This window comes from Terrapene carolina, unplaced genomic scaffold (assembly GCF_002925995.2).
Source record: "Terrapene carolina triunguis isolate 2854851 unplaced genomic scaffold, T_m_triunguis-2.0 Scaffold397, whole genome shotgun sequence".
In the NCBI taxonomy this organism is placed as follows: Eukaryota; Metazoa; Chordata; order Testudines; family Emydidae; genus Terrapene; species Terrapene triunguis.
In genome coordinates this window covers 1,555,604-1,566,843 of record NW_020664748.1, presented here as the reverse complement: position 1 = coordinate 1,566,843, position 11,240 = coordinate 1,555,604, and the positions used below count along the sequence as shown (strand labels likewise).

At 65.9% G+C, this 11,240-nt stretch overlaps 2 protein-coding genes across 2 annotated transcripts; one reads left to right on the top strand and one right to left on the bottom strand.

Annotated features, from left to right (window-relative positions):
• Positions 1–73: 73 nt before the first annotated feature.
• On the bottom strand, positions 74–6,977 carry TRIM46 (tripartite motif containing 46). Its single transcript, XM_026658089.1, has 8 exons — positions 6,910–6,977; positions 4,341–4,596; positions 3,626–3,969; positions 2,910–3,053; positions 1,845–1,940; positions 1,382–1,635; positions 1,030–1,151; positions 74–111 (listed from the first exon to the last, which is right to left on the bottom strand). The coding sequence occupies exons 1-8, from the start codon at positions 6,970–6,972 to the stop codon at positions 95–97; spliced, it is 1,296 nt and encodes a 431-aa protein (XP_026513874.1). The 5' UTR covers positions 6,973–6,977; the 3' UTR covers positions 74–94.
• A 2,183-nt stretch (positions 6,978–9,160) lies between these two features.
• Positions 9,161–11,225, top strand: KRTCAP2 (keratinocyte associated protein 2). The gene is made up of 5 exons (XM_026658090.1): positions 9,161–9,246; positions 9,667–9,821; positions 9,937–10,000; positions 10,432–10,498; positions 11,031–11,225. Exons 1-5 carry the CDS (start codon positions 9,243–9,245, stop codon positions 11,149–11,151), a joined length of 411 nt encoding a protein of 136 aa, XP_026513875.1. The 5' UTR covers positions 9,161–9,242; the 3' UTR covers positions 11,152–11,225.
• Positions 11,226–11,240: the final 15 nt, after the last annotated feature.

Below are 11,240 nucleotides of genomic sequence, written 5' to 3'. Positions count from 1 at the left end.
GATGGGGGGATGAGGACAGAGGGCTGGGCACAGGGAGAGCAGGGGCAGCTCTAGGGGCGGGAGCGTGACTTGCCTCGGGTACTTCAGTGACGACTCAGCAGCGGCCATAGCCTATAAACAAACAGAGGTAGAAGCGAGTCTGAAAAGAGTCCCCAGCCGGTGCAGTGCAGGGCCCGGGGTGGGCGCCTGTCAGTGGGGGAGGGCACCCGGCCTGCCCACGGGAACGCTCCCCCGCAGGGAGTCCTGGCCCAGCCTGGCCCGGCTGGCTACTCACCCTTCTGCATCTGCCGCAGGGTCCGGGTCCTGTCTGCTCCCACCGCGCAGGCCCCTGGCCCCCACCGTCCTACCCTCTGCCCCTGCCCTGCCTGCAGGGAGCCTGGAGCACAGAGTGGGGACGGATGCTGGCCGAGCCCCTTGGACTCTGGGGCCGTTTGCAGGTGACTCTGGGGACTGCTGGGCCAGGGGACCCGTCTCCTGACTCTACAGGGAGCCCCGAGCCTCCCTGGGTATTTCACATGCCCTGCCTGCCCCCAGAGCGAGCAGCTTCCTGCCAGGAGGGGCACTCTGGGTAGGGCAGGACAACGCGGTCTCTGGGGGCAGGACTCGAAGTGTGGGAGGCTTTGGGGGAGCCCATGAGGCCACTTCCCCCAGAGGTCTCTCTCTGGCAGCTGCCAGCCCCTGACCCAGCGCCACACAAAAGGGAGGTGTGGGGGTCAGGCTGCCAGACAGCGAGCTCCCCCCCTCCAGACAGAGCTCCTCCCCCTCTAGCTACAAGGCAGGGAGCTCCTCCCCATCAGCACAGAGCTCCTCCCCCCTCCAGGAAGCCAGAGAGAATGCTCCTCCCCCTCAGCATAGAGCCCCTCCTCCTACAGGAAGCCCCTCCCCTCAGTCCAAAACTCCTCCCACACAGCACAGGACTGCTCCCCCTACCAGAAACCACAGAGGAAGCTCCTCCCCCTCAGCCCAGAGCTCCGCCCCTATGGCTGGCCACTGGTGGTTCTGCAGCACGGCTCCAGCCCTCATGTTTACCTTTGATAAAGGACAGGTCCGTGAGCAGCTTCATCTCTCTGCTGAGGTCCAGCTGGAAGCGGCTGAAGGACGAAGTGGCGGTGGGCCGGAAGGTCTGCAGCGAGTCTGTGGCCCTGACGATCCTGCCGTGACAGGAGGTTCAGGAGTTGGTGCAACAGGCCCCGGTAAGGGGCTCCCGGTACCACCAGTGCCCCAAGTCCGTGCTACTCGCGCACCGGCGTCCCTCCCGCTAGCCCACAGAGGTGCAAGGCTCCTCCTGCAAGTGTCCCACTGCACTGGGAGATGGGGACAGTGCATCAGCCAGATCCCCGGCCCCAGGAGATCCCCTGCGGCCCCCCGGACGGAACGGTACCTGCTGTGTAGCTGCTTGGCTGCCTGGACAAAGCAGGGGTGGTCAGTCTCCTTCAGCACCTCCTGGGCGTAGCCCACCATGCCCGAGTTCTCCAGCATGGCCCGGTGCTCCTGGATCTGGTGGTGCAGGCTGGCCAGCCGCTCCTGCTGGGACTCCTGGATGGCCTGCAGCAGGGCCGTCTGCTTCTCCTCCAGCACCGTGCACAGGCCCCGTATCAGCTGGGAAACCTCCTCCTTGGCCTGGGACCCATTCACCTGCCCAACCAGAGCAGAGTCACCATGGGGCCTCCCTCCACACGGGGGCCCTGCTGCCCCGGGGCTTTGGCACCCGGCCTGGGGGAGCTGGAGGTGCCCTGGGGATGGCGGTGCTGTGCCCAGACACCTCCTGCCCTCGCCCCAGAGGGGTGAAGCAGCGTCCCCTCCCCCAGCCCTGGCAGTGCCCCTCACTGGCGCCCCCCGCTCACCTCGGTGTGCTTCACCGTCTCCTCCAGCTCCGCAATCTGCAACTGCACCGTGTCCTGGCTGCTCAGGATGTAGGCGAGGCTCTTCGTCAGCTTCTCCTACGCGGGCAGCACGGGCAAATGAGACACATGGGCCGCTCGCCTCGCACAGTCCAGTGCACGGGGGGGAGGGGCTCTGAACCCAGCCACCTGGGTGTGCACATTGCACAAGTCGGGCCCCACGCCTGGGCCAACGTGCACGGTCCACGAGGACTGTGGCGGGTTTACAAAGGGACCTGATCCCCCCCACTGCATGCACCCCATTCACTGCATACCCCCCCCCACCCCCCCCCCCCCCTGCCCCCCCCACTGCATGCACCCCATTCACTGCATACACCCCGCTCACTGCATCCCCCCACTGCATGAACCCCGTTCACTGCATCCCCCCCACTACATGCACCCCGCTCACTGCATCCCCCCCACAGCATGCACTCCGCTCACTGCATCCCGCCCACTGCAATCACCCCATTCACTGCATCCCCCCACTACATGCACCCCACTCACTGCATCCCCCCACTGCATGCACCTCACTTACTGCTTCCCCCCACAGCATGCACCCCGCTCACTGCATCCGGCACTACATGCACCTCGCTCACTGCTTCCCCCACTGCATGCACCCCATTCACTGCACCCCCCCACTCACTGCATCCCCCCACAGCATGCACCCCGTTCACTGCATGCACCCCGCTCACTGCATCCCCACTGCATGCACCTCGCTCACTGAATGCCCTGTCTGCGCCCTCCACCACTGGTACTGGACACCCACCCTGTGCATGCCCTGTTGGTCTGCACCCCCCAGCTCTGGGATGGGATTCCCCCCTCGGGGTACATCCCACCTGTGTCCCTCAGCTCTGGCAGAGAGACAGACCTCCCTTCCTGCCAATCCCCCATCTGCACCTGCCCATCTCTGCCATGGAGACCCACGCCCCACCCTGTCCATGCCCCAAGTGCCAGCACAAAGATCCCCACCGTCCATGCTCCATCTGCACCCCCCAGTTCTGGCCTGGGAAGCCCCAGTGCATCCCTTACCCGCAGTGCCTGGTAGGCGCTGAGCACAGGCGTGACCTTGTGGCTGGCGTGAGCGCGGCGTACGCGGCACAGCTGGCACACCAGCCGCTGGCAGGTCTTGCAGTAGTGAGTCACCTCCTCCTTGTGCTCCGGACACATCAGACCCTGTGCAGCAAGACCCACATTCAGCAATAGCAGTCAGCGCTCCCCTTTCCAGCCAACACCCCACACCCAGCCAGGGTGTGTCAGCATCCCCCTCCCAGGTCTGCACCCCTTGGCCCCCCTCCCCACCCAGTGCCCCAGGTGCCTCCCCATTCAGTGATCACCTCCCCTCCCAGCTGCCTCAGCATCCCCCTTCCATCCTCGTACCCCTCCAATCTCGGCGCCCCCACCCAGTGTCCCTGGCAGACACCACATGGGTGCGACACCGGGGCTCACACCACCCTGAGCGCCTCCAGACGGACAAGATGCACGGAACCCGCCCTGCCCTGTCTCCCCCCTGCCGCCCGTGCGGCAGGGACCAGAGGCCCTTTCACCTCGGAGCCATGTTCAGGTGCCCACTTGCCCCTGCGCTGGGCACGAGGCGGGTGATGCTGGGCACAGATACACCATCCCCTCCCCCACAGAGTCCCAGTGCCCAAACCTCTCCCCAGCTATGCCCCAGGGACCCAGCCTGGGGACCGCTCACACCCAGCCCTAGCTGGAGCCTGGCCCGGGACGCCCTGGGCAGCCCCTACCTTGGGCCGGAAGGTGAGGGTGGGCGGCGTGGGCTCGTGCTGGGCCTTCTGGGTGCCCCAGGGGTGGTAGAGTTTGAAGCATTCATTGCAGAAGCTCGACTTGCACTCGGTGCAGCCCTTGGTGGCCTCCAGCTGGGGGGGTTTGCAGAACTGGCACATGATGGCGGTGCTGATGTTGATGGTCTGGCGGTACCGCTCCACGATCCGCTCCAGCGTCAGGTTCCGGAACAGGTTGCCCAGGCCCCGCTCACCCAGGTCCACGTCCCGCTGGCAGGCCGGGCACGGGAAGATGACGGTCTGGGGGTGCACGGCCCCCCGCTTCCGGCCCGGGTAGGTGCCAAACCCTGGGGGAACCCAGAAGCCTGTCATGTGACATTCAGCCCTGCCACAGCCAACCTCCCGCCACAGCCATCAACCCCCCCGCCACGGCCGCCACCCCCCTGCAACAGCCACCACCCCCCGCCACCTCTGCCACGGCAGCCACCCCCCTGCCACGGCCAGCACCCCCCGCCACAGCTGCCACGGCCGCCACCCCCCGCCACCACCCCTCTGCCACGCCGCTACCCCCCACCATGGCCCAGACCCCTCCCACTCTGCCAAGGGGGATCGGGATCCTTCTGCTCCCAATCCACTCTGGGGGACAGGGGATGTGGAAGCTGCATCCCCCAGACCCTGTGGCAGGGCTTGGGATCCCAGGATGTACCGTTGTCCCCACCTGACTTGAGGAGCCGATCCAGGCGGTCGGGTTTGGGGATGACCCTGCGGCCCATGCGGGGGCTGCGGGTGGCCGGTGTGGAGGCAGGCGAGGTGGGCTCCGAACTGGGGTCGCAGCAGATGTAGCCATGCTGCACGAGGATCTCACTGGCACAGACGTGGCAGACGTTGTGCATGCAGGGCAGGGCCAGCGGCTGCTTGTACATCTCCTTGCAGACAGGGCAGATCAGCTCCCGCTCCATGTTCTTCATGCTGGTCTGGAGAGGGGCCAAGGAGAACGGTCAGTCCCTCGGGGGAGCAGCCAGCAGCAGGGCCACAACTGCCCATCTAGGAACTGCCTTTCCCTTCCCCCCACCAGAGGGGGCGCTGAGGCTCAGTCCTGACCCGGGAGCTCCATGCTGGCAGCCGTATGGGGGAGCCCTTGCTGGGCAGGTATTACAGCCACTCCCCAGGGGGGTCCCCTGCCCAACCCCCCAGTCTCACAGCCGCTCATTCCAGAAACAGCTGCTCACTGGCCGCTTTCGGCAGGTAACAAGAGGTGCCACGTTCCCTGCAGGTGCCCAGCTGGCTCCAGAACCTGCCCAGCCAGCCCCCAGCTAGGCGCATGGTCCAGAGTCTGGCCAGCCTGCCACGCACTCCGGTGGGCTCTGACCCCAGCTCCCCAGGCTGCTCCGTCTCCATTCCCCGGCCCTCAGAGCAGAGCTCAGAAGGACCCCGGGAACCGCATCTGCTCACCTGAGCACCTGCCCCCTGCTGCAGAGATGCATTATGGGGGGGGGAGAACAGCTTCCTCTGGGGGATGCCGGGCTGGACTGGTCAAAGGTGGAGTAGCAGGAGGGGGGATACACAGCTGGAGGGGGCTTTGGTCTGACCCAGGCTTGCAAGGAGTTGGGGCACCTGGCTGGCTGGGCCCACTGGGGTCAAGTGGTTTCCACACTGCGCTTTGCATTCGGAATGGTGGCAGAATTTGCTGCTTCGTTAGAGGGTCTGGGACACGCTGCTTCGCCCAGTTCCCCGTAGGTTCGCTGAGCTGGAGCTGGGTTTGGCCCTTGGTTCTCCCCACTACCCCTCCCCATTGCACACACCGGGCCTGTTCACTGCTGGTTTGCTCTGCAATCGCCCACCCAGCCCCCAAACCTGTCCAGTTCCAACCTGCAACGAGCGAAATCCCGGCTCTGCTTGTGGCCCAAAGCGACCAAGTGAAGGGCCTGGTGCGGGCCCCAGAGCCAGTCCCAGGGCAGGCCCTGAGTCCCAGCTCCGCCTGGCCGGGCTCTCTAGGAAACAGATGCTGTGTCCTGAGGAGCCCACAAGCTGCCAACTCCCCCCAGCTGGGCAAAGAGCTTCCCCCCCCCCAGCCCAAAACACACGGCTCCCTCTGCCCCGAAGCCCCATTCAAGGACCCTCCGTTCCTGACTCGGCTGCCCCTGCTGCTACCCCTTGTGTGGCTGACACGTCCCAGGTGCATCTGCCCAGTTCGGTGCGCGCTGCAGACACACACACACACCCCCCCCCGCTGCTGCACAATACAACGGGGGATTGAGGCAGCCAGCGAGGAGCCTGCCGCCTGCCAGGGCCATCCATCTCCTGGCCACAGAGGGGCAGATTACAAAGCCCAGACAGTCCCCCAGCTCCCAGACCCCCGCGGCGGGGGGAGGGGGGAGCTGTCAGCTGGCCAGGGCCCGCACTCACCTTGCTGCATCTCTTGGATGCCATCTCTGCCTTCGGAGAAGGGGCGCAGATGACACAAAGCGAGGGGGGAGGAGGAGGGGAGATGGTGAAGGGAGGGGCAGGGGGAGAAGGGGGCAGGGCAGAGACAGAAGCTGGACTGGGCCCTGCTGCTGCTGCCTGGCATCCAGCCCTGGGAGCGCCTGCCTAGGGTTGCCATGGAGACTGAGATCTGCATGGATGCTCGGGATCCTTCTCAGCCTCTGGGGAAGGAGGGTCCAGGGCAGGGCCAGAGGCGACTGAGGAGAGGGGGGGGCAGTGCCCAGGCTGGGCACGAGGGGGGGGGGGCAGGGCAGTGCCTAGGCTGCTGGAGTCAAGCATCTCACCCCCAGAAGCAGCTGGTCTGGTTCCTGCTCACCCCCCTCCCATGCCACCATCATCACTCCCTCCATCACCACCATCTCTCAACCCCCCCTGTGCATTGCACGCCCATCCCCCATACACTACACACCCAGTCATCCCCGTGCATTGCACACCCAATTATCCTTTGCACCGCACAATCATCCTCCTGGCCCCTGCACCCCCCACCCCCCCAGTGCAATGCACACCATCTCTCAACCGCCCCATGCATTGCACACCAGTCACCCCCGTGCATTGCACCCCCCACCCCCAGTGCAATGCACACCAGTCACCCCTGTGCATTGCACACCCCACCCCCGTGCAATGCACACCGATCACCCTCGTGCATTGCACACCAGTCACCCCTGTGCATTGCACACCCCACCCCCGTGCAATGCACACCGATCACCCCCGTGCATTGCACACCCCATCCCCCCCATCACGAGGCGTGCCTCCCCCCGTCCGAGGAGCCGCTCTCCGCCCCCAGGCAGCCCCCAGCCACTCACACTGATCCGGACGAGCGCATCCATGATGGAGGTGAAGCTCTGCAGCTCCTCGCCATCCGCCATGGCTCCGGGCCGCCCCCGGCCGGGCTCCGGTCCCGACGGCAGCGCAGCGGCAAACACCCCAGTCTGCGGCGGGGAGGGCGCACGGAGGAGCCGAGCTGAGGCAGGGAGCGGTGCGCATGCTCCCGGGTCCAGCTCCGGCCTGGGGGGAGCGCGGTGGGGGTGGGGGCGAGGGGCTGGGACCGGGGGGGGGCAAGGTTGCCCCCCTGCGCCTGCAGACAGAAGAGAGGGTCTGGCACGGGGGGAGCGAGGGGTTGGCACGGGGAGCGAGGGGCTGGCACTGGGGGGGGAGCGAAGGACTGGCACCCAAGGTTGCCCCCCTGCACCTGCAGACAGAGGAGAGGGGCTGGCACCCTCGGGGCAGCGCTGCCCCACTCCTCACAGGGCTGCCCTCGTGTACCAGGGGGCAGCAGCCAGTGCCAGGGAGGGGAGAGCGGGGCAGAGGCAGCCTGGCTGGGTTACTAGCCGAGCCTCACGGGGACTGGCCCATCGCCTGCAGGACACCCACCCCCCACAGCTCAGGGCCCTTCCCAGACGTAGAGCTGTTGGCCCCACCGTCCCTTTGAGGCTCTGGGGCCCCGTGAAATCCCCTCCCTGCCACGGTCCACACCCCTGCCACTGGATGTTCCGAGACTCCGCTGCCCGGGCGTATGATCTGAGCGCTGGCCTGGGAGCCAGGCTCCCTCATCCGCCCGGCTCTGCTGGGGATCTCAACGGAGAGGGGAGTTAGGCTGCCAGCGCGGCCGCTGGTTGGTGCCGCTGTCATGGGGGTTGGGTGCAACGGGGACTCTTGCTGAGAGCCCGTCTGATGTGTTCCCCAGACCTGCAGAAGAGCTCTGTGGAGCTGGGAAGCTTGTCTCTCACCCACAGACTCTGGTCCAGTAAAAGATATTCCCTCCCCCACCTCGTCTCTCTTGATTCCACAAGCCTTTTCTTCCCTGGGAAAAGGGTGTTTTAACCCCTGGTGCTAGCCCTGGGCTCCCCCTGGGCTTTATCTCGACCCACTCGACTGCTCCTCCGCACTGTGAATGTGACACGAGCTAAACACACAGTTTGCCAATCTGGGCATGGCCTAGGGGCTGCTGCTGGGCTGTGTGTCTCTCCAGCCCCGGGCTGGGCAGAGCCCGAGCAGAAGGGGAAAGGCCTGTGACTGGCAGCCCAGGCCTGGCAAGGAGAGGATTGAAACATTGAGGCGCGCTCCGGGGTCCAGACATCACAGCACGAGCTCCATGTTACAGCCGAGTTATCTGGGCTGGAAGATGCCAGCACCCAGGGGTCCTGCTAGAACAGTGAGAGCGGAGTCAACAGAGAGCCCTAATGGGCCTCTTAGTGCAGCAGCTAACGCCCAGACCCTGAGAAAGGGCCCAAGGAGAGAAACAGGGACAGGGGAGAGGATGGGGAGTCGGTGAAAACCACTTTGGTGCCGAGCGCATCGGCCACCGCTTGGGAGGCACTAGGCATGTGATCTGCCGCTCCTAGGCCCTCTGCCCCCAGCCCCTCTGCCCCCAGCCCCACTGCTCCCAGCCCCTCTGCTCCCAGCCCCTCTGCCCCCAGCCCCTCTGCCCCCAGCCCCTCTGCTCCCAGCCCCTCTGCCCCCAGCCCCACTGCTGTGCCCCCCTCCACCACCGTGGCTAGTGCAGGCAGGTCTCTGTGTCCACCCCTTGGTCTATGTCTGTCCATGCTGCGCCTCGGTGGGCACAGACAGGTCCCACCCCAGTGCACAGGGCCCCACAGCCCCAGACCCCCCCCCCGCCCCCCAAGAGCAGGGGGCTGGAACAATTTGTACAGTGGGGATGCTGAGAGCTATTGAACCAAACTGTAAACCGTGGATACGCTGGAACCACTTCAAACCATGGGGGGTGCGGCAGCCCCCCCAGTTCCAGCACCTATGCCCATAAGGGCCAGAGGGGAGGGAGCTCCTACCAGGCTACGAGAATGGGGGCGCTATAGGATAACTGCAATGTCAACGCCCAACCGCCAGGGGGCGCTGCATTGCAAGGCTGTGCGCATGCGCACGGAAGCGCACAAAGCAGGTTCCAGCGTTGCCTCTCGGCCGTCAAGCGGACTCGGCGATCGCCCGAACCCCGTGGAGGCTGCGCATGCGCGAAGGACTCACCACTCGCTCACTGCCGCGTCCCTTCCCGAGTAGCCTGGGCCTGGCGCGTGCGCAGTGCGGCTCTCCGCGCCGGGCTGGCCGCGCGTGCGCAGGAAGCGGGGTCGGCGTGTCTGGGTCTCAGAGCGGACGGGTCGGCGGCGGCACCTCGCGGGGCGTCATGGGTAACGGGGGTGGGGGCGCGGTGCCCCGGGGGCACGTGGTGCCCGGGCTGGGGGATCCACCGGGGAGGTGCCCCAGGTGTGGGGGGGGGGGGGGGGGGGGGGCCCCGAGGGGGGGGGGCTGGGGGTGCCCACCAGGGGAAGTGTGCAGGGACCGCCCCGAGGCTTTGTGCCCATGGTGCCTCCCCGCACTCACGTGGGGCTGCTGGCACCTGGGTCCCCGGGCACTAGGGGCAGGGCTGCTGCACAGCACACAGTTGGGGTGGTGCCCATCACCCTGGCGCCTGGACGCCGCGTGGCCCATCACACCGCAGCGCGAGCCGGCCCGGGGCTGCAGCAGCCCCGCAGGGGTGACCGCAGGGTGCTGGGGCCGGCCTGGCAGTGGCCCAGCGCCTCATTGCGCGGTTCTTGTTCTGTCCCCAGCCGTGGGCACGGGCACGTCCCTGGCGCTCTCCTCGCTTCTCTCCCTGCTGCTCTTCACCGGGATGCAGATGTACAGCAAGCAACTGGCCTCCACCGAGTGGCTGACCATCCAGGGCGGGCTGCTGGGATCCGCCCTCTTCATCTTCTCCCTCACCGTATCCTTTGGGGCGTAGGGGGGATGGGGGGAGACCTGAGCTGGGGCAGACCCTGCGCTGGCTCCTCAGTGGCAGCTGCGTCTCCCTTCCTTCCTTTCCTTAACTCCGGCTCCAGGCCTTCAACAACCTGGAGAGTTTGGTCTTCGGCAAAGGGTTCCAAGCCAAAATATTCCCGGAGAGTAAGTGCCCAGCCGTGCCCAGGGGGATGGGGGGGAATCACATTTTCTGGCTCCCAGGTAATTAAAAGAAACAGCAAGACCCAGGGGGATTGGGGGGGTGGGCGTCGGATTATTCCTGAGACCCTGGGTCTGCAGAGAGCTGCCCTGCTGAGAGTCCAGCGCTGCAGTGAGCAGACGCCCCGCCCCCCCCCCCTTGGGACCCCAGCCCTGCCCTGGGAAAATCCATCCCCCCACCCCACTGCACTCCCAGCGGGACCCTAACCCTGCTCTGGGGTTCCCGCCTGCAGCTCCCCCCGTGGGACCCTAGCCCTGCTCTGGGGGGAGGGTTCCCACTCGCTGCTTCCCCCTTGGGGGAGGCTGGCTTGCCAGTGCAGCATGCCCAGGGCAGACACTCACTGCCACTCACATTTCTCCCCTTCTCTCTTCTCCAGTCCTCGTCTGTCTCTTACTCGCTCTCTTTGCATCAGGCCTCATCCACAGAGTGTGTGTGACCACCTGGTACGTAAAAGCCCATCCCGCGGCGGTAGCAGGGAACAGGCCCCCCAGGCCTCAGAGTGGGGGGAGGACATCGCCCTGGGGAGCTCTAAGAAGCTGCTGTCAGGGCTGAAGAGACCTGCTGGGCCTTACAGAGCTCCTTTCCCCAGCTGGCGGTGCTGCCCCTGTACCAGGCGAGGGGTTGCGGGGCCAGCAGGGTTGCTCCCCGGCTGGGCATGGGGCTGGTGGGGCTGCCACTGTGCCAGGAGAGGGGTCGCAGGGATGGCAGGGTCGTTCCCCGGCTGGTAACAAAGCACATAAGAATTGCATGTCTGGTTCCGACTCCTGGTCCATCTTGCCCAGGATTCTGTCTCCACCAGGCCAGTGTTTCAGAGGAAGGGGGCAGTACCCTGCAGCAGCTGGGGGAGGGGTAAGCCGCCCCCAGCCTGGTTTCTAATAGCTGGAGCTTGGCTCCAGGCCCAAAGAGAGCTCATGTGGGGAGCAGGTTATGGGCAAGGGATGGTGCTGACTGGCCTGCCCTTCTCTCTCCTCCCAGCTTCATCTTTTCCATGATTGGCCTCTACTACATCAATAAGATTTCCTCCACGCTCTACCAGTCTGCAGCGCCCACGGCAGCGCCCGCCAAGGCCATTGGCAAAGGCAAGAAGAGGAATTGATGCCCCCAGGGCCCCTCCCATCCAGCCTGCCCAGGACTCTGGGGCACCCAATAAAACGCTCTCTTTGTAACCTCTGGTCAGCAGCTCCT

Excerpts from the sequence above, each read along its gene's own strand:
- KRTCAP2 (XM_026658090.1), top strand. Across the intron at positions 9,822-9,936 it reads TCTTCATCTTCTCCCTCACC|GCCTTCAACAACCTGGAGAG; the intron begins GTATCCTTTGGG and ends CTCCGGCTCCAG. Across the intron at positions 10,001-10,431 it reads AGCCAAAATATTCCCGGAGA|TCCTCGTCTGTCTCTTACTC; the intron begins GTAAGTGCCCAG and ends TCTCTTCTCCAG.
- TRIM46 (XM_026658089.1), bottom strand. The coding sequence starts at position 6,972 with ATGGCGGATGGCGAGGAGCTGCAGAGCTTCACCTCCATCATGGATGCG. Across the intron at positions 4,597-6,909 it reads ATGCGCTCGTCCGGATCAGT|ACCAGCATGAAGAACATGGA; the intron begins GTGAGTGGCTGG and ends GCCCCTCTCCAG. Across the intron at positions 1,636-1,844 it reads AGACGGTGAAGCACACCGAG|GTGAATGGGTCCCAGGCCAA; the intron begins GTGAGCGGGGGG and ends CTGGTTGGGCAG.